Genomic DNA, 21,616 nt, shown 5'->3' on the forward strand with positions numbered 1-21,616 from the left:
TGTAAATCCTCATAATCAATAATCAAGGAATAACCTTCTGACGGTTACATGTTTCTAAAGCACAAAACTGGCTCACTAATTCTTTCTATGACATAATTTACAAAACCACTAGCTTCAACTTTGGTCATTTTTATCAGCTGTCATCTTACTAGTGTCCATCTGCTGGTTCCTCTTTCAGCTGCAGGCTGAACAACAATAAAACAGCAGACCATGCTGTGCTTTCCCTCAGGTTCAAAGATGTCCTTGCTGTCCTCCCCCCTCTTCTCCTGAGAGTCGAGCAGATCGAGGACCTTTCATCTTGTTCAAAGTAGTTACAGGAATGCTATATCAGAGGAGTGCTCAGAAGTGTAAAGCCTTATAATCAACTCGCAGGGCCGGGGCCAACATGGTACTCTGTACAGTATATTGCACTGTGTAATTTGCTGTGTAGTCATCTAGTGCAGCCGTCAGAAGAGCTCAACTTAAATGCTGTCTTTTTTAATCCTCCCCCCTCCTCACATGCAGGTGTCTGACAGGTGTGACTACGTTTTTGTGAACGGCAAGGAGATGAAGGGCAAGGTGAAGATGATGGTGAACTTCACCCACGGATACCTAAGTGCTCAGCTGGAGCTCAACGTGTGGATCCCCCGTCTCCCCCTCCAGATTGAGGTGTCAGACACGGAGCTGAGCCAGATCAAAGGGTGGAGGGTGCCAATAATGGCCACCAATCAGAGGTACTGCAGCGCGTGCATCTGTTGCTAAAGGGCCTTTGCGACTGTGTGTTCTGCTCTCTTATTTTTTCAGGGAGACATTTGTTTTACTAATTGGATGGAATATAACGTGATCTTTATAATTAACGTTTAGTCATTTTCTCACTTTCGTGTCAGCTCCTGCGCAGCCATTTCCAGGCATAATTTACAGTTATCCAAGAAAGAACACCAAGGTTACATCACAAACTTTAGTACAAGTTGTTAAGTTTAATAAAAATAAATTGGTAATTTGTTGACTTTTGCAGCCCCAGTTTCAAGAAAGTACAAGTTCAAGAATAGCCTTTCTCCTCGGTGATGTATTTGATTTCAGTAATGGCAAAGATAAGGTAATGATGTGACATGTGACGAACACCACTCCACCTGTCTCTTCCTGACTTCAGTCCTACTGACAGGTCTTGGCTGATAACAAAATGGCTGACCTGTGCATTACAGCTTGTCATTACGACTGGCTTAGGGTGGCCTGCCATTGCGCCTTGTGCCTGTCAGTTGGAAAGAACATTATTAGAGCTGTCTGGAGGTCAGACTTCTCCCCTGGGGCCTCATCACTACACAGCACCTCTGCTAACGCTGCTGCGCAGTGTTACTCTGCAACTGTTGAAATCCATCAATTGATGGAGCAGTTATCAGCCACCTACGGTAATTACTTCAGGAAAAGCGTTGAAGTTAGACTTTAAGTCATCCCATGCACCAGTGTGGCTACTCTAATTATCCCTGCTCCTATCTTATTTTGAGTGACAGCATTCAACTAATACTGTGGCTTGTCCAGGTTGTTGCTTTTCCAGCTGTGTGCTGCTATGCCTTTATCAGCGGAGACAGCCAAGCCATGTTGTCACTGTTGACGCCAGCACCGGAGCTTTGTTTTTCCCCATCTTCGGCACGTCTTTGTTTATCGGGGGATAACAGGCGTGACCTTGCAAAGAAGCACTATACCTGTTGATGAGAATAAGCTTTGGTCCACGGTCCGTAAGCACACGGAGAAGTAAGCCAGCGAGCAACAATAGCAAGCGGCACGCCATTCCTCTATCGGGAAAGCTGGCAAGTTGTGGCCACGCTGGGAGGAGAGAGACAGAAATATAAAAAATAAAATAAAGACACATTAGGCCTGTTAGTGGGAGAACTGCAAATGTACTCCTCACACAGTTTTGACTGACACTGCCTGTATGGCTCACCTCTTCCCTCCCTAAGCCCTGTCAAAGCACAGACAAGATAAGCCTTTGCAGACAGCAAACCTAAGTGTAGGCGTAGCACTCGAGCATCCACCATCCTTTACCGCTTCTCTCAGGATATGTATGTTGAGATTTTACTTGTTTAATCAAGGTGATCATTTAATATTGAAAAAGAAAAGAAAAAGCGGCCCTCAGTTATCCTATAGAGTGCATACCGAGTGTTTTCTTGCTGCTGTAAAACAAATAGCTGTACTGACATGCCTGCAGCATTCAAATTCGAAAAATATCCACCAGTGTTCTTTCATATAGAAACAACATTCCTGCTATAACGACCTTCATCGTGTCACTGTAGTAGTTGAATGCCAACACAAACGCAGCACATGATCCACAGGCACAACAAAAATAAGCATGGCACACGCATTAATATGCAGCACCTCCTCTGAAGTCAGAGCTGGGCTTGAAAGCGAACGGAGCAGAAAGAAAAATTGCTTTGTGAAGCGGGTTGTTCTCAGCACTGAGTGTGATTTGTTTATTAGATTAACCTTAGATTAGATTTTGAGATGGTTGCACAAGTATTGGCATATAAGATTTATGCCGAGGCTAAAATGGTCAGACTTCACCATCAGCTTGTTTACTCCTGAATGTGTTACACCTAACTAATAATCACATTTATTAGGTGTAACAATTACATGCCGGTTCAGTCTATGTCAGCGCATGCTCTCGAACATCAGAGCTATTTGTCAATTCATTGGCTGTGAATTTCAAGCGTTTACACTCAAAATGATTCAAAAAACGCAGTTATTGATGAGAAACTTTCAATTACTGCATTGGAAAAATAATATGGCGATTGTTACTATGGGCCTGGACTTGAACAGGTAATAAAGGCAGGGATGAGGAGTCAGGCTTGTAGTATTTCAAGTTTCATTTCTACCTCTTTGTCTCTTTGAGCTGGTTTCCATCTTTTCTTTGTGTTGCTGATTTGTGATGGTGTGTGGAACAGTAGCCTAAGGTTTATATAGTCAACTGGCAATTATGTGACGGTGCATTTCAGGTCATTTCTGAAGTAACGTAAGAGTATTGTTACAAGTAGTGTAACCTCACAATGTACAAGGGACCAGTTCAGTACGTCTCTAGATGCTGAATGACTCTGAGTGTATCTTACGCTCCACTTTTCTCTCACTCTGAACACGCTAAAGCTGTTCTCCACTTGAAGCAGCAACTCATACTCAATCTGGAGCAAGCAAACCATATCTTTCGGGGACAGAACTGTGACCTCTGACTTGTAAACTCATACCTGTCAGTTTGCACTTAACTGAGCACTGAGACACCAATGGTTGGTGCTGCAGTAGGCATCCAAAACCAGGTGTGCCAGGTCTACCTAGAATCCTCCCCGACCACCTGGGGGGGGCGATCGTTTGAGTGCTGAGCTACTCTGCTCACCCAGGAGTCTTAAGACTCATGCAAAGCTGACGACATGATTACAAAATCGATCCCCTAATTAGACTTAGCTGGTGCCAAGTGTAATTAAGCTTAAAAGTGTTATTCATAATGCAAAACCAGTGATTAGCACAGACATTTAATAGCAAAACTGTCACGGGTTGCTCTGAGGATCCACTCGCAGGTCTGTGGATGAAAACCTGATGAGAGACTGACCTGGGCCCCTAAGGAGGTGCAGAACTCCCTCCAAACACGCGACGTGAACTGTGGGCCTCGGTCCGAGACCACTTCAGCGGGGATCCCGTGGAGGCGAAATACATGAGTCGACAGAAGCCGGGCGGTCTCCAGGGCAGTGGGGAGCTTGGGGAGAGCAACAAAGTGGGCAGCTTTAGAAAAACGGTCGACAATGGTGAGGATGACTGTGTTACCTGATGACGGCGGAAGACCAGTGACAAAGTCAACCGCAATGTGGGACCAGGGGCGGCTTGGCGTAGGTAAGGGATGAAGTAGGCCAGCAGGGGGCTGGTTGACAGGTTTATTCTGGGCACAGGTTGGACAGGCGGCGATGAATTCTTGGACGTCCTTGGCCAGTGTAGGCCACCAGGCGAACCGCTTGATGAAGGTGACGGTGCGATGAATGCCCGGATGACAGGTGAGTTTTCCGCCGTGGGCCCATTGCAGCACTCGTGAGCGAACGGACGTGGGAACAAAGAGCAATCCCAGTGGACCAGTCCCCGGATCTGGTTCTGCCCGCTGGGCCTCCCGTATGGCGGACTCGATCTCCCACGACAGGGCTCCGATAACGCATGTGGGAGGGAGAATGGGAGCCTCACGGGTGGGGTCCTCTGAGGCGGTGAATTGGCGGGAAAGGGCATCGGGTTTCACGTTCTGGGAGCCGGGCCTGTAGGTGATGGTGAAGCAGAATCTGGTAAAGAACAGAGCCCACCTGGCTTGTCGGGCGTTTAGTCGCTTAGCCGACCGGATGTATTCGAGGTTCCTGTGGTAAGTCCATACCACAAAGGGTTCTGTTGCGCCCTCTAGCCAGAGGCGCCACTCCTCCAGGGCGAGTTTGATTGCCAACAGCTCCCTGTCCCCGATGTCGTAGTTCTGCTCTGCAGGAGAGAGACGACGGGAGAAGTAAGCACAAGGGTGGAGCTTACCCTCTAGTTGCTGGGAGAGAACTGCTCCGACCCCTACATCCGAGGCGTCCACCTCCACGATGAACTGCTGCTTGAGATCCGGTTGCCGGAGGATGGGCGCCGACGCGAAGCGTTTCTTTAGTCGGGAGAAAGCCTCCTGAGCCAGATCATCCCAGCAGAAGGGTACCTTAGGGGAAGTTAAACGGGTTAGTGGCAAAGCAATCTTGCTGTAGTCACGAATGAACCTCCGATAAAAGTTTGGAAAACCGAGGAACCGTTGAAGCTGCTTACGGTTAGGCGGAGTGGGCCAGTCTAAGACTGCAGGGCGATTTAAGAACCGACCCAGCTAAGGTACTTAGCTGGGTCGGTTCTTAAATCGCCCTGTTCGATGATGTAGCCCAAAAATGACACAGTACTCACATGAAACTCGCACTTCTCCCCTTTAACAAACAGCCGATTCTCCAGGAGGCGTTGCAGGACTTGTCTGACGTGGTGTACATGATCCGAGAGAGAGTGGGAGAAGATGAGGATGTCGTCAAGGTACACAAACACAAAACGATCGATGAAATCTCAGAGAACATCATTGACTAGACCCTGAAAGACAGCTGGAGCATTAGTCAGTCCAAACGGCATGACCAAGTATTCAAAATGGCCCAGGTGCGTGTTGAAGGCCGTTTTCCACTCGTCACCCTCTCTCATCCTGACTAAGTGGTAAGCATTCCGCAGATCGAGCTTATTAAAAACGGTCGCCCCCTGCAGGAGTTCAAAGGCGGAGGATAAGAGTGGCAGAGGGTATTTATTCTTAATAGTAATGTTATTGAGGCCCCGGAAATCAATACATGGCCGAAGGCTTTTATCCTTCTTAGTGACGAAAAAGAACCCGGCAGCCACAGGGGATGAAGAGGGGCGAATCAGTCCATCAGCCAAGGATTCATTAATATACTTCTCCATGCATTCACGTTCAGGTTGAGAGAGACTGTATAAGCGACTAGTGGGAAGAGGTGCACCCGGGAGCAAATCAATACTGCAGTCGTACGGGCGATGAGGAGGAAGAGAGCGGGCTCGGTCCTTACAAAATACTTGCTTGAGATCATGATACTCTGACGGGATAGCTGAAAGGTCAGGGGGCTCGTGTGGTAGTGGGTTAGCTGCTGTAACGGGAGTAGCTGCTGTCAAACAGGTCATGTGACACTCCTCCCCCCACTCCTGAACCCTCTCCTCCTTCCAGTCGAGCACGGGGTTATGCTGGCGTAACCATGGAAATCCTAGCACCAGGGGCGTGAGAGGGGCTTCAAAGACGTAAAACTGCAACAGTTCAGTGTGATTCCCAGACAGCGTTAGGGACACGGGTTCTGTAACATTTGTTACGTCGGGAAGACGTTGACCGTTTAAAGCGGTGACCCGCAACAAGTGGGGTAATGCCCGTGTGTAAATCTTAAGTTTGAGAGCCAGGGAAGCATCCATGAAGCTCTGCTCCGCCCCAGAGTCAATCAGCGCCTGAAGAGAGTGAGAGGCAGAGTGGACAGTCACTTTAGCGGCTAGCATGAAGCGTGGAGGAGAATGTGAGAAGGAGACCTCGCCCACCCGTTTCCTCCTTTCTACCGGCGGGCGGGGTCTTTTGGCCGAGCAGGACAGACCTTGGCGTGATGGCCCTTGCGGCCGCAGTAAAAGCACTCACCGGACTGCCATCTGCGTGCCCTCTCCTCCGGGGAGACTTGGGAGCGTCCGATCTGCATGGGTTGCTCCTGCTCGTCGCCGCGGTCCACTTCCCGATCGCTACCTCCGCTTCCGCCGGAAGCTGACTCCGCTCGCCCCAGAGGCCTCTGGGAACTGTAGTTGCTGGCACAGCGACGCGCCCTCAAATGTTCATCAACCTTAACACATAAGGTGATCACTTCCGACAGAGTCTTGGGCAGCTCCCTCATTAACAGTTCGCCCTTAAGTTCATCACAAACATTGTTCAATAAGGTACTTATCAGCGCAGGCTGCCCCCATCCAGTCTCCTCAGCCAGTGTCCAAAACTCCACAGAGAAGCCCGCCATACACCGTCTTCCTTGTTTTAAGTTCAGCAAACGGTGGCCCGCTGCCTCAGCTCCGGTGCCCCTTTCGAACACACTTTTGAACTTCGAGAGAAAATCAGCATAGGTAATCTCCGGGCTAGTTCGTAACACAGCTTGAGCCCAGTTCAAGGCTTGACCGCGGAGTAACTGAACGAAAAAGGCTATCTTAGCTCCATCACTCTCATACGTTCGCCGCAGCTGCCTAAACTGCAACGTAATCTGTGTTAGGAAACCAGCACACTTGTGGAACTCACCAGCGAATGACTCCGGTGACAGTAAAGCTCGTTCCGGGGGTTCCGCGGAAGCGGGGGCTGGTGGCGTGGAGAGTTCCGGGGCTGGCGGCTGTGCGGGAGCAGACGAGGGGGGCATAGCGGGACCTGGCAGCGGAATGTGCTGAGCAAGAGCCTGAGTGAGTGCGAGCAACTGATGGTTAATGTGTTGTAGCATCTGCTCGTGTCGCTCCAACACGGCTTCTGGAGGAGGGGTGGGTTGCAGAGCTGAGTCCGCTGGATCCATAGTATGGCTGGATTGTTACCGTCACGGGTTGCTCTAAGGATCCACTCGCAGGACTCCAGAGTTGTGTTTTAACAGAGACGGTTTATTCACAAAGTCTTCACCAAGTGTATTTACAGACAGTGCGAGGACAGTGCTATACACAAGATGTGAGAGGCAGGGTTCCAGGGCTCCAGGGAAAACAAGGGAATCACACACGCGCTCACGCCAGCCTCTCTCTGCTAGTGACCAGTCACCTCTTACACACTCCACACGGGGAAACACGGGGACGGGTCCGGGGAATCTAGAACAGAGAGACAAATTTAACTTTCTGAGACGGAAGAGTGGGAAACTAGGGCTCGACGTGTACTGACTAGAGTCTTCACAACAATCCAGCGTTGAACAGCTGATCTCCTCCTTCTGATATACCAGCTGGTCTGATGAGGCCCAGGTGTGCATGATCCGGGAGGGCGTGGACCGAGGGCGTGAACCCGCCATGAGTTCCGCCCCGGCAAAACAGGGGAGGGGGAGAGAGATGCTGATCAGTGCCTTGCCGATCCCGCAGGCCGTGACAAAAACACTACTCAGATTCAGATCATGCCCCTCTAGTTTCCAATGCCATGTGCTAACGCCAGGCTAAACAGTGTTTCCAAAAAGCCTCTACCTCTCACCTTGGGTCAACACACCTGAATCACATGATTATTTTGTACCAGGGCTCTGGAGAACTGCAGGAGCTAATTTAGCCATTTAAATCAGCTGTGTTGGTTCAAGGACACATCTAGAACCTGCAGGGACACCGGCCCTCGAGGCCTGGAGTTGCCCAACCCTGCTCTACCACAACCTTAGTTTTAAGGTGGGGCGTACTGTTCCTGAACCAGACAATCTTTTTTTTTTCTGTCTTTCTTTTTTTTAAGTCTAGCCCATCACCTGAAACTAGTTTACTAGTTTTCAGCTGTCACTGTGCGAATGGCAGGGTGTATCCTGGACAGGTCACCAGACTTTCAGCAGTGTTGGAGACATTATTCAAATAAAAAAAAAAAAGCCAAATCAAGTGAATTATTTATATAGCGCATTTTCAAAACAGCTGACAGTCACCCAAAGTGCTTTTTAGGCACTTATTTTGCAATCTCCAAGAACCCGTTAACAAAGCCTGGAATTCACATAAAAGACAAATATAACAACTAACTTCAAAAAATAGTAAAGACATGTAGTAATGTATTACATTTCGTTTTAAAGCTCCTTGCATTACTTTTATATTACTCCATAACAAGGTCTGAAATCACTGTCACATCATTAGCAGCTGATAATACAGACCTTGAGCTTATGTCCCACACGCTGACATTTAATGAGGACACATAAGAAATCTTTGTTTTTGTGTTTGCACCCTGAGACAACTGTTTTTGTGATATGGCGCTATATAAAATTAAATTAAATTAAATTGAAGTTTTGATATGAACACAAACCTAACAACACAAAGAAATGTTTAAAATCAACCCAAATAGACTTTAAAGAGATCTCCACTGTGATTCTGCTGTAGGAACATGTACTGGTAGAAATGGAGGCTCATTACTGCCTTTGTTACCCGCTGAAGCGCAGGCCCCGGCTGCTGGGCTGGGCTCTGCATACACTCACCCTGGGTTCTTCGCTCGCTTTGTTGTAAACATGCTGTCTGTGCAGATGCTCGCAAAGCATCCATGTTGTGTGAGCAGTATAATGCAGTTGTTTCAGGACATACCTGACATGACAGTGAGATAACCATAACTTTAATGTGATTCTTCAAGTTAATAGAACAGAATAGAATAGAATAGAATTTATTATCCCACGGATGAGAAATTTTGGTGTTACAGAGCTCTTACAGCAAGGGAAAATAAAATATAAAAGGAAGACACACGGTGGTCCCATAAACATAAGCAACCGAAGTTTGTATATACAGGTAACAATGCACAGAATATGTATAGAAAAATTGAAGAATTGTACGGAGATATGTATAAAATGCAGTAAACCTTTATAATACTGTGTTAATTAAAAATGCAATGTGATTATGTGTTACCTTGTAGCACTTGTATACACAATACTTAACTACACAGGGCACATCATGAAAAAAAATTGTATTTGAAAACCAAAATGCAGTGAAATTGCAAATGTACTTTTCATAACTGTATGCTGTGACTTAGCTGGACAAATTGTTTCTTTTCAGTGTTACAATATTGACTCCACAGTAATAAAGGCGGTCTTTCACTTGCGAATATGAAATCAGTCCCTCCAGCAAAGCTTTTAAGCCCTTATCTTCAAATCTCTCTCTACCCTTGGCTTTCCTCTGGAGAATGCAGCTGACATCTTTATTCCCACAGCTTCGCATGCAGTCCGATTTCTCAGGGGATTCAGACAGAAAGAGACAAGCAGAGCGGATAATCGCAAGAAAAAGAGTTTAAGAGATTAATTTCGTTTTTTTTCTCCCCTTCATCATGATTGCAACCTTTACTAGAGTTTATGTGTGTGAGAGAGAGAAATAGCAACACAGGAACAAATGAAGATGATTAGATGAAAAGGAAGGCGCAAGTCTGTACAGTAAGATATATGATTAGTAGTTGTGTTGACAAAGTGCTTTTTTTTTCCTTTGGAAGAATCCCAACCGTGCCCCAGTGTAAGCCTGAAGAGCTGTAACAGCATTTATTTCCCCAGAATAACCATTCAAACAATGCTTTGTCAACATTCAAGGCTGATTGTTTTCTTCAAAGGTGTTTGTTAATGCGAAAATGTAAAAAAAAAATACAGTTATAAGTAAACTAATGATATTGCGGCTGTATTGTAACCATTTAAACCTAGTTTGTCACACTCAAAGCAATTTTCCTAGTGAGAGATAGTTGTGCCTCTGTTGGCTGATTTGTTACCGAAAGTAATAAAATTAGATTTTCTTGCAACAGAGCGATCTGGGAGGCTATTAAGTAAAGCCGTAAGGAGGTGTATGCACATTTACAATCCAGGCCGGGTGCTCCAAAATAGTAAAGGAGAGACATTTAGACAGAGAAATGATGGCCATTCGCTGGATTGATCCCCCTCTTACTGGTTTAATCAACAACATTGCATCATAGCTTGAGTTTTGTCGGGTGAACATCCCGGTATGAGTTACACCCGTCTGTGTGTTTGTTGTTTACTCCAATTTAAAATGCTACTCAAAATACCACAAACCATACATCAGTACAAAATGAGTGTTTTAAATTCTGCCTTTTCTAGATTGTTGATACCGATAAACACAAAGTACGCAGCAGCGTTTTGTTTTTTAACATCATTATGCATGCTACAGTTGTTATGCATGCTCATTGTGTGTTATCTTGATTAAAACATTACACAGTACAGTAAATCAGAGTTATATGTCATATAACTTTGATTTACTGTACTGTGTAATGTTTTAATCAAGATAACACACAATGAGCATGCATAACAACTGTAGCATGCATATGCATAGCTCATATAATGTTAAGCACCAGATACAAAAGTAACAAATTAGCAACACATGTTGCTAAATGCACTTGTCAGTGCATTTTGGATGTAGGCAAAGTTCTGCAAGAAATCCTGTTTCAGCCTCAATTGTACCAAATTTCATGGCAGCTTATCCAATATTTTTTTCTTTTAGTCTGTAAAACAGCCAACACTGCTGTCTCTAAAGGCATGCCACTCTCACTGCTAAGAAAAGAAATTCTTTCCACTTTGCACATCAGACTGTTTTATTTTTTATTTTCTTTCTTTCTTTTTAAACAGGTCGACACGGGACAGCGAGGATGAAGACGACGAAGACAGGCGAGGGCGAAGCTGCACTCTGCAGTACCAGCATGCCATGGTCAAAGTCCTGACTCATTTTATAGCCGAGTCAGCTGATCCTCGAGGCCAGACCAGCTACATGCTGGGCACCGATTGGCAGGTGGACATTACGGAGCTTGTTTGGGACTTCCTCAAAGTAGAGAATACACAGGTTGCACAGCTATTGGACAAGAAGATACTAGTGGGCCTTGACACAGGCATGACCACTATTCAGGTATACGAAGAATCTGTATCTGTATCAGAATTTGTTACAACAACAGCTTACAGGTGCTGTCTAAAATTACATTTGCTGCAATGAGACAAAATCTGAATGTTAGTCAGGCAGTGGGGGGTTTATTAACACATAATAATCATACAATTTTTATCTTTAGTACACATGCAACCACAATACAATTTGTACACCGGCTGTTTTGATTAAGTTTAATTTCAAAGCACAGTTAAAATCTTAGTGGGCACGACTGTAACATGCTTGGTGCAATCCCCTGAAGCTTGGCACAGTGTTATCATGATAAATAGAAAGAAAAAAAACTGTTAAAAGTGGTGGTTCCTAAAAACTAATACTCAGTAGGCTTCTTTCAAGTTGCATTTTATAATTTTTAAAAATGCAATTTTACTGTAATGCTCCACTTTGGTCAGTTCTTCCCTGATTTGAACCATATGTTCTCTGAACAATGTTGCCTCTGATTCCAAATAGGTATTTGCCATTGATTCTTGTTCTTCCCTGAATACCTGCTTTGTTAACAGCAAAAGAGATTCAGAAACTACTCGAGTGAAATGCTGTCATTCAGTGTGCAATTATTCTGCCGTTGCTAGAATCTTTCAAAACTCCAGCAATGTTTGTGTTGGAAGATCAGTGCTTCCTTTTAATCCTCTTTACTCAAGTAATTGTGCAAATCTCAAAATCTGTTGTATAGATGCACACACACACACACACACACACACACACACACACACACACACACACACACACACACACACACACTAGTGTAGAAGCTATTTGAGGTTATCAAAGATTTGTTTTAATATAGAACACTATAATATTGTGGTTGTTCTAATGAGTCAAAAAAAATAAGACTGTAGTGATTTTATTAGTGATTTAACTACAACCACTTGGGAAATACAGTTCTATGCCTCTGCACTCATCACGGGCGTAGCAGTCATGGTAATTTGGGGCTTTTTATGATTTCTCTGAACTGGACTGGAATGATTTACATCCTTAATGACATTAAAAACAATCATTTGGTGCACAGCTTTGAATCAATTTAGGATTTTCTCTAAACCACACAGGGTCATAATTCTACGTACAGGTTCAAATATATACGTACACTCACTTAAATCTTCGGTTAAGGTGCTGAAGGTGAGATGAGAAACCACTTTGTCGAGGTCTGGAAGAAAGAAACCCCAAACTGTCACCCTTAGATGAGAGTACCATCTAATTAGTGGTACTGGTACATTGCACAAAGTGGGTGGAGTAATGAAGAAGTATTTCTACCTCTAAATTCTTCAACTTTAGGTCAGTTCAACAGGTAGTTGGACACAACAGAGAGTATCAGCAGGACAATGATCCCAAACAACCATGGAAACTAGTTTTGGAATGAATGAAGCAGGCGAACACTAAGCTTCTAGAAAGTCCTTCACAAACCCCAAAATTGTGGACTTTCCATAAGAACTTTGTCCATGCCAGAAAACAAACAGATTTGAATGAACTCTACCAATTCTGCCAAGAAGAGTGTTTAAAAATATCCAATTGGAAGCTTGTTGATGTCTACCAAAAACATCTGGCCGAGGTGCAACTTGCTAAAATACATTTAATCATATATTAGTGTGATGTGTGTATGTATTTGAGCCTGTAGGTACACTTTATCCCTTTGTTGGTTAGACAAAATCCCAATAGGCTTCAAACTGGTGCACCCAATTTGGTTTTTTTTTAATCATTTAAGATATATTCAGTATAATCATTCCACCCTGGAAGCTGAACAGTTCTAAGAAATCATTAAAAGCCCCAAATTACCATGACATTCATTCCTGTAATGAGCTTAAACTTCTGACCACAACTGTGTGAGTTTGGGTGTAGCATTCATCCATCCCATCAGCATAAACGCAACATCTTAGGGATACTTCTTTTTATAACTTTGTGGTCAACTCTGAAGTCTCTTTGCCTGGCCAGAACTCGAGAGTTTATGCACTAATTAGGCAAAACATTGCAATAAATTTCAGAATAAATGTTAAATTTGTAACCTTTTATATTTAACAATTCAATGGTGAAATTTGGTGCCATAACTCAGGAACTGGTGAGCATTGGTGGTGCTTTGGTGGTTCTGTCAATCTGCCAGGCTAAAAATGTGCTTGAAGCATTCATGTTTTAACATTTTTTTTGCTTCTCTGTAGCAACAGCCATGACTGCTGTCATGGTTACAGCTCTGTACTCTGTCAGAATCTTTAAAAATAATTACATTTATTATGTTGTACTACAAATCCTTGGATGTGAATGTGTTCACAGCCAGACAACAACATGGTTGTAATTCTAGGTATATCTTAAACTCTAATTAGAGTTTACCTAGCTTAACATTACATTATTCTCTCTAGAGAAAAACATGTCAGAATAACATGCTGTGGAAACATGTTGCTTATCCCGGGGACAGTAACAATTGTGAATGTTGCTGTTGTAGTTTGACTAGTACCTCCCTTTGACCAGAGCAGACAGGTGATTACTGGTGTGTCACAGCCTGTACTTCAGGCTCTCTGTAGTGAGTGGGTCCTCTCCCCTCAGCCCTATGCTTTGTCAAGCTCTTCACACTAACTGGATGAATATCAGCCTCCTAATGACATCTGTGAGAGTGGGATCTGTTTCCTGGCTCAGAGTACTCATCCGTCTGTTTCTGTGCAGAGATGTGTTCAATCCCCAAACACCACAAACCTGAAAATATAAGCACCAACCGGAAAACACGGCAAGTACGAGGGTCTGACAGCTGACTGCCTGTGCCATGCATCATGCTGATGAAAGATACGGCACACGGATGAGGATAAGCATGCGGAGGAAGTCTTCCTCTGCATGCTTCGTTCTTCTGTTTTGGGGTTAAAGTGTGCCTCTTTTTTAGATTACCAGTATTAGTCAAAGGGAATGAATTCATACCTACATGAGGTACAAGGGTTGGATGGCATCCAAGTTGAGTTGTTTTTTGATCCACCCAGCCTGAGTAGCGACAGATAAAATTAAAAAAAAAGTGTGTTTTGTGTATCGTTTTGCATATTGCGGAGGAGCATGCAAGTCTTTTATGTTAGATGACATTGGAAAGACATTTTCTCAGCTTCACCTATAACTCACAGTAATCCCTCCCTTTTTTTTCTAAAATCAGTGGCATCTTCACAGCCAGATGCTCATTGATGTGTTGTTTTTGCATTTCACTTGCCAGAAATCACTTGTCAGTCAAACAATGTGACCAGTGTGTATTTTCCGTTAATGAAGTTTTTTGCTGTTTTCTTTCTGCTCCATCCGTTTCTGTTTGCTGTTGCTGCTGATTTCTCTTGGGAAAGACCTCCCAGGCCTCAGTGTTTAGAGCAGGAAATCATAAAGCCTTCATCAACAGGCTATACACTAGGTTGAGTCACTGCTGTTGAGTAGCATCTATAATTGTTCGTACCAAATGTGACAGGTTACTGCGTGTATTTGTGAAGAATACCGTCAAAGAAAAATGTAATTATTTGCCTTTTTTACTTTAATGTCTCCATGGTAATCTGTCATCTCTCTCCTTGTTTTTCTTCACTTTTTCAGGTGTTGTCTCCTTTATCAGACTCAATCCTGGCAGAGAAGACTATCACAGTGGTGGATGACAAAGTGACCATCACAGAGTTGGGAGTCCAGTTGGTGACAGGCCTTTCCATGAGCCTGCAGCTCAGTCCGGGAAGTAACCGGGCCATCCTGGCTACTACAACCACACAGGAAGTCTTGCAGAGCTCCAAACAGGTCAGAATGCTTTAAGAAATTAAAAACCACAAAACTACATTTAATATGCGTAAGGGTTATTGGCTCACAAGTTTGAAAACACATTGTCTAATTGAATGAGCAAATTCATATAAATTTATACACTCACCTGCCATTTTATTAGGTATATCTTGTTAATACTGGGCTGGACCTCCTTTTTGTCTTTGGAACTGCACAATTTTTCATGGCATGAATTCAGTAAGGTGCTAGGAAACATTCCTCTGAGATTGTGGTCCATATTAACATGACAGCATCACACAGTCGCTGCAGATTTGTCAGCTGCACATCTTTGATCCAAATCTGCCGTTCCATCAAATCCCAAAAAAGCTCTCTTAGATTGAGATCTGGAGACTGTGAAGAGCATGAGAGTACAGTGAACTCGCCGTCATGTTCAAGAACAAGTTTGGATTTATTTGACTTTTGGTGTGTTATTCTGAGGGAAGCAGCCATCAGAAGATGGACACTTTGTGGTCATAAATGGACATGGTCAGCAGCAATACTCAAGTAGGCTGCTGTGTTTAAGTGATGCTCAGTTGGTACTAAGGAGCCCAAAATGTGCCCAGAAAATATCCCCCATTTGAATATAACACCGGCAGGCTGAATTGTTAACAAAAGGCATGATGGAGTAATTCGCTCATATTGTTTATTCAAATTCTGACACTAACAGCAGAAATTGAGACTCATCAGTACAGGCAACATTTTTCCACTTTTGGCAAGCCAGAGTGAATTATGTGAAAAATGTTCAGATGGCTCTACAGGGAAAGGAGAAAATCTGAAAACCTGATTGTAAAACGTCGTAAAGATAGGAAAAGATATTTTAGTTGACTGATGACCAAAGAAAACATCGCTTGAAACACATTCTGCTGCAATCAGGGGGAACATAAAGAGCCACATGCAACTCATCAGATCTGCAGAGGCCACTGTCTTAAAATGACACAGTGGGCATTGCAATACTTGCACAAAAAACAGACAAGTGCTTCAAAGATTGTGGTTGGGGTGGGGTTATCAACTGGAATCTGAGTTTCTGTGGCAGCTCAGACAGTGTGAAATAGATTGCATAATGTCAACAGGTATGGAAAGAGTCCAGTTTAAAAATCATTGTTCCTTGGCACAAAATATTATATGCAGTTACAATTATATTCATTTAAACTGCTTAAATACCCTACTATTCAACTTAGACGTAATGTAGTTACTGGAAGTGATTCAGTTTTGACACTTACAGTGCCTTTGTTGCATACAGAAAGTGGAGGTGTTTTAATAAGATAAAAAGTAAAACCAACGAATAATCGTTAATCAACTGTGATTTTCTATTAATCATGTTATCAGTTATCCATCAAAATCAAATATTTGATAGTCGATGCTCCTCAAATCTAATTTTCTTTGTCATACCTAATATCTTATTATCATCTTTCCATTTCCTTAAGCTGCAGAAAATTATAGTCAACACTTTCATGTGTTTTAATAGATAAAATGATTAATGGATAAAATGAGTGGATAATTAGCAGGTTAGCAGAAAAAGAAGATAATAATTTGGTGCAGACCCACATATAAGAGACTTCTATGTGATTTTACTTAACAGCTCATTTCTCCTCAGAGCCTCCTTTACAAAAGTGAGCGCTGATTCTTCTCTACTAGATGAAAATTATTCACAGACCATTTAGACAGATCTGATTAAGGCAGATAATTATGTTCATTTGTTTTACATTGGCAATTATTATCACCTAGAATATTAAATTACTCTTAATTAGATGAAATAATTTTTTTATATAAATATCAGCTGAAGCCAAAAGTGCTCAATCGCCAACTCAAATACTTTTAGGGTCTCTATAAAGTTATTTTTTGTTTGCATTACACTATCCTTAACTGTCTAAATGTGCAAAAGAAAAAGAAAATAAGTGAGAGATTATAAAAAGTTATCTACATGAGGAGCGCTGCTTTGAGACAAGCTGGATGTCTTAGGACAGCAGCCCCAACCTTTTTTGGGCCACAGACCGGTTTATGTCCAACAATATTTTCACGGAACGGCCTTGTGTCGTGGATAAATAAACAAAAAAAACCACTACCGTACCAAAGAAAAAGAAGATTTATTCTTAACACAAGAGAAAAGACCCTGGGAAACCAAGTTAATGATCAAAACAATTAAAAAATAACAATAAAAACCTATAAAACCCCTGAAAACCATACATTTCACACCCGAGCCTCAACTCTCGCGGCCTGGTACCAAACGACTTGGCCGTGAGAGTTGGGGACCGCTGTTTTAGGATTATCAGAAACTTCAGCAGAGTCTTATTGTCATGGCTTCCAAAGCTTGTGAGCATAGTGCAGCCTGAGGGCTGGCAGTCCATTGGCATAGCCTCTCTTAACATTTAAGCTGGTGGGCAAGCCCATAGCTTCAGCCTGGCAGCTTGATTCTTTAATGAATAGCAAAAACAATACAAAAATAGAAAAATGCTAAGCTTTTTCATTTACTTCTATTTGTAGTTCCTCTTTTTTAATTAATTTTGTTATATTATTTACTTTCCTGAATAGATGTACATTTTTTTCTTCTATGTCTTGGCTAGTCTGTTCTTTTTACGGCACTCATATATTAACTCAAAGGCTTGAAAGCATGTAACGCAGCGCTTCTCTTTGGTTATCTAATGGAAACAGAAGTTTAATCTCAGAGCAAGCTCAAGCAACACCACAGTACTGTACAAAATTTCGACTTAAAATCTGAACTTTGCAATTCTGTCATGTTTGCTTTTCTTTATAATTTGCTGCAGCTACTCTCGCTGTGGCTTCTTTGATCAAGCTCTCCAGTGAGCTCTCCGAGCTGCCCCGAACTATTCCACTTCACCCTTTTTTCTGACTGAGGGCATGAAGGCTATTTATCAGCTCTATCTTCTTACATAGAGTGTGGGGATAAGCAGACAGCACTGCGCTTGCAAGACCTCTGGTGTTACTAATATAAGGAGCATTGACAGACCACTGTGGGAATCTATATACTTGTGCGCCTTTGGGGGATTTGTCTCTTGGTGATATTAAAATGCAAATTGTGAAACTGCAGTAGTAGGCGGCTTCACGACACCCATGTATGGCGAAGCCTCAGTGGCATGAACAATATTTAAAGTAACTGTTTGATCTTTTCTGCCCCTTGGCTGAGAGAAAATAGCTGCTGAGGTAGCTTAACCACAACTTAGTGAGCTTGACTAAAGGAACACTGAATCCAAATAATCATTATGCAGCTCATTTGAACAATTCACTATACTCCCATAAGTTAAAGCCGGCGGAACAAGCAAGGGGAGTTTCAGAGCTAACCTGTTGAAAATGATCTGTTTCCATGAAATTATGCTCTATGCAGTATTTTTACAGCATCATTTCAATCCTTTGTAATGTCTGACAATCCTGCCTCTCTCTCTCTACCTCTTTTGTAGGAGGCCTTGATTAGTGCCTGGCTACAGTTCAGTGACGGCTCTGTGGCTCCACTAGACCTCTACAATCCGGACTTTTTTGTCCTGACAGCCACTTCACTAGACGAGGAAGTCGTGACAGTGCAGCAGGACCCTTCCTGGAAATGGCCTGTCATTGTGACGGAGGCAGAGGGTCAAGGCCTGCTGGTCAGGATGGAAATGACTGTTAGTGAAGTGTGCCAGAAGTTCAAGCGACGCAGCATTATAGCTGCGGGGAACTGCAACATCAGGGTGAAGTTTGGCCATAGTGACAGCTCAAGGGGAGGGAGCAGCGACTATGGTCCTGATGGAGATGATATGGAGAACAGGGGCAGGCTCTCCTCCCAGGACAGGACTGGCCTTGACACACACTATTACGGTAGTTCGATCTCTGACATGGAGGATGGTGTGCTGAAGAGAGCCACCACAACGAGAAGCGCAATAATCCGCAGACCCAATGGGGATAAACTTTCAGTGGATGGTAGCCAGAGCATACCAATTGACTTTGCTGACTTCCCCGCACAAGTAGATCTACCCCGTGGTCGCAATGTGGACGACGAGCTCATTCAGACTGCCCGAGGGCTCACAGACCTAGAAATTGGCATGTACGCCTTGCTCGGGGTCTTCTGCCTCGCCATCCTGGTCTTTCTTATTAACTGCATTTCCTATACGCTCAAATACCGTCACAAGGAGCTCTCCATCGAGGGCCAGGAAAACATGAACCATGCTCACGACTGGGTGTGGCTGGGGAACGAGGCCGAGCTGCTGGAGAGCCAAATCAGCCTTTCGCCTCAGCAGGAAGAACAGACCTCCATGATAGACTCAAGCAGCGGCCTCGAGGAGGGCAGCCACTTACTGAACGGAGGCTCTTCCCAGAAGAGCGTGCCGAGCCAAGTGCATCGGGCGGCGGACACAGGCTGCATAGCCAAGGACAGCAAAGGAGACTCCCCCACCACCAAGAGAAAGCGAGTTAAGTTTACCACGTTCACCACTATCCCCTTGGACAATAGCTACCCCACTGTTAGCACACTGACTGGAAGCCACAGCCATGACATTAAGTGGGTGTGTCAAGACGTGCAGCTTGGAGACTCCAAGGAGTTGCGCAGTTACATGGAAAGGTTAAATGACAGTGCTTTAAAAGAGGTGGCATAATGTACTGTGTGCACTTGTGACAAACTCACCCATATGCCTTCCAGCCAGCGGAGAGTGGGTCTCAACAGAAACCAGATCCACAGTTGGTGATCGAGGAGTAAATTTACTTCAGAATCAACCCAAACTGCCAAAGGGTCATTAAACTTTGCGAGAAATGTCATGATTCCACATATGACTGATGATAAATCACTGACAAAAAACATGAGGTGGTTCTTTTGTTTGTCAGATGGTTGCCACTTAAACATTGTTTTATTATTACACGATTTAGAATCGTGCAAGGATCCCAGAACTGATCTGCAGCAAAGCATATAGAGTTTAAAACGAACAGTGACGTGACTAGATAGATATTCCGAGTGTGTGTGTGTGCACATTAAATGGCTTTGGAAGTTCTGTATCAATTTTGGATTTCTTACATGAGAGTTCTGGAAAGGCCAAAGCAAGTCAAGACAAATCTGCATGTTGTTCGGGGGGGGGGGGGAAGAAAAGAAAAACAAGAATGGCACAACTTTCCAGTTCATTGTCATCCTCCTTAGCAAGGCATACGACCTGTTATGTATATACTGAACAATCTCCAAAGCATTGTACTGTTGCTCTGTATATTGTATTTTCATAACATTTAAGGAATACACAGTAATGTCAAGAGTGTGCATCAGCTTTTATTGACTGCAGCATTGTGAGGCATTGAGTCTTTAGATTGGAGAAGGTGAAGCCAATTACACACTGATCTTTGTATCAAAGACTATTTATAAGATGTAATTTACCTACAAGCAACAACACAATCTAATCTCGTTTAATGCTGGCCAGTGAAAAAAAGCATCAATACTCTCATCTTGTCCATTACAATCCAGTACCCTGACACCACAGCCAGTATATGTGAAGGAGCTTTTAAACCAAATGGCTGACCATCATGATAATGTGACATTTCCCAATACCGCCCTCTCAGTTAAAAGTTTTTCAAGGTTTGAAGAAAATACCAATTAACACCTCTGTCCCATAATTACACGCAAGGTAGGAAATATTACCTTTTTTTGGAAGTGGATCTTTTATTATTCAGATAATTGCACAAATAATAATCTTCTCTGAAAACTTCCTAAACAAGGGCAGTCGGCTGAAAAATTGCATTTTGCTCAGTGAACGTTATTATCATCACAGTGGTGTTGGGGAATTGTGTGTGCGTGAGTGTGTTATTATTTTCCATCAAGCAGAGAAATGTTCACATTATGTTAACTGTTGCCGCAGTATGAATCAGGTTGTTAATCAGGGGCATTGTCAATATTATTCGTTTCAGCAAATAGTGGCGCTACCTTGAGTAGAATTGGGGATGTCGTATAGAATAGCTTACTTCTGTCAGCATTCGGCACTAAATGGAGCCCCACCAGATACCTACACAGAGGTTTAGCAGCTTTTCCGGCTATTTTTCTGCCTATTTCCCTTATCGTGTGTCAGCTGAGAAGGTTTATACCATTTTCATGTCCGCACATTAGCTTAAACATCATACTACAGAGGCCCCAGTCACAGAAGACCCCCAAGCAATCTTTAGTTGCTAAGGGAAATGTGTTTCCCCCAACTGGTTGGTCAGTCATTGCTGACTGTTGGACCGAAAACCTATTCATGATTACTTTGGTCGCTAGCAAATTGCCCCAATCAACTGTAGTTTGCACGGAAGACACCAGCTTGTCTGTAAAGACTTGCTAACTTCTACAGGAGCAGTAGTAGACTTAGGTTGTGCCTGCTGCATCTGACACATTTCAAAAGGTCAAATTTTTACTTTGAAGACTAACACTCTCTGTTTCACTACCATTTAGCGAGTAGTTGGTGAGCGTTAGCAGACAAGTTAGCCTCTTTCATGCAAACTATAAGTAATAGTAGCAATCTGCTAGCAAAAAAGTTTTTGTTGCGGCTAACTGGCAGTAAATGCTACTACAAAAACATACAGGTAACATAATTTTCTTAGCTAACCCTTATCAAAGAAGAATATGTAATAATATGCATTATTTTTTAAATGTATAACTAATGTTTTCTGGTGTTGCAGTGTTTTAAGTGCTGATATTTCTAAACTGGGGTAATTCAAGTAGAAAAAAATTAAGACATCTATGAGCAATGTAACACGCACACACACCGTGATACACACAAACAATTATGTTCTGTCACCATGTCGTGATCCGCTTCATTTTGTGGGGTTTTCCCGCTTC

The 21,616-nt window shown here is 43.3% G+C and overlaps 1 protein-coding gene across 2 annotated transcripts in view; it reads left to right on the plus strand.

The window, feature by feature from the left end:
• Nucleotides 1–20,066, plus strand: part of si:dkeyp-14d3.1 (transmembrane protein 132C) — a 186,733-nt gene extending 166,667 nt beyond the window's left edge. For both annotated transcript variants that reach the window (XM_026188667.1, XM_026188668.1), the window contains 4 exons: nt 505–713; nt 10,803–11,076; nt 14,635–14,826; nt 18,258–20,066. In XM_026188667.1, coding sequence (XP_026044452.1) covers nt 505–713; nt 10,803–11,076; nt 14,635–14,826; nt 18,258–19,424 — 1,842 coding nt within the window. In that variant the 3' untranslated portion in view covers nt 19,425–20,066. The remainder of the gene's footprint in view (nt 1–504; nt 714–10,802; nt 11,077–14,634; nt 14,827–18,257) is intronic.
• The last annotated feature ends 1,550 nt before the right edge of the window (nt 20,067–21,616 follow it).

The sequence above is a fragment of the Astatotilapia calliptera genome, chromosome 12 (assembly GCF_900246225.1).
Source record: "Astatotilapia calliptera chromosome 12, fAstCal1.2, whole genome shotgun sequence".
Lineage (NCBI taxonomy): Eukaryota > Metazoa > Chordata > Actinopteri > Cichliformes > Cichlidae > Astatotilapia > Astatotilapia calliptera.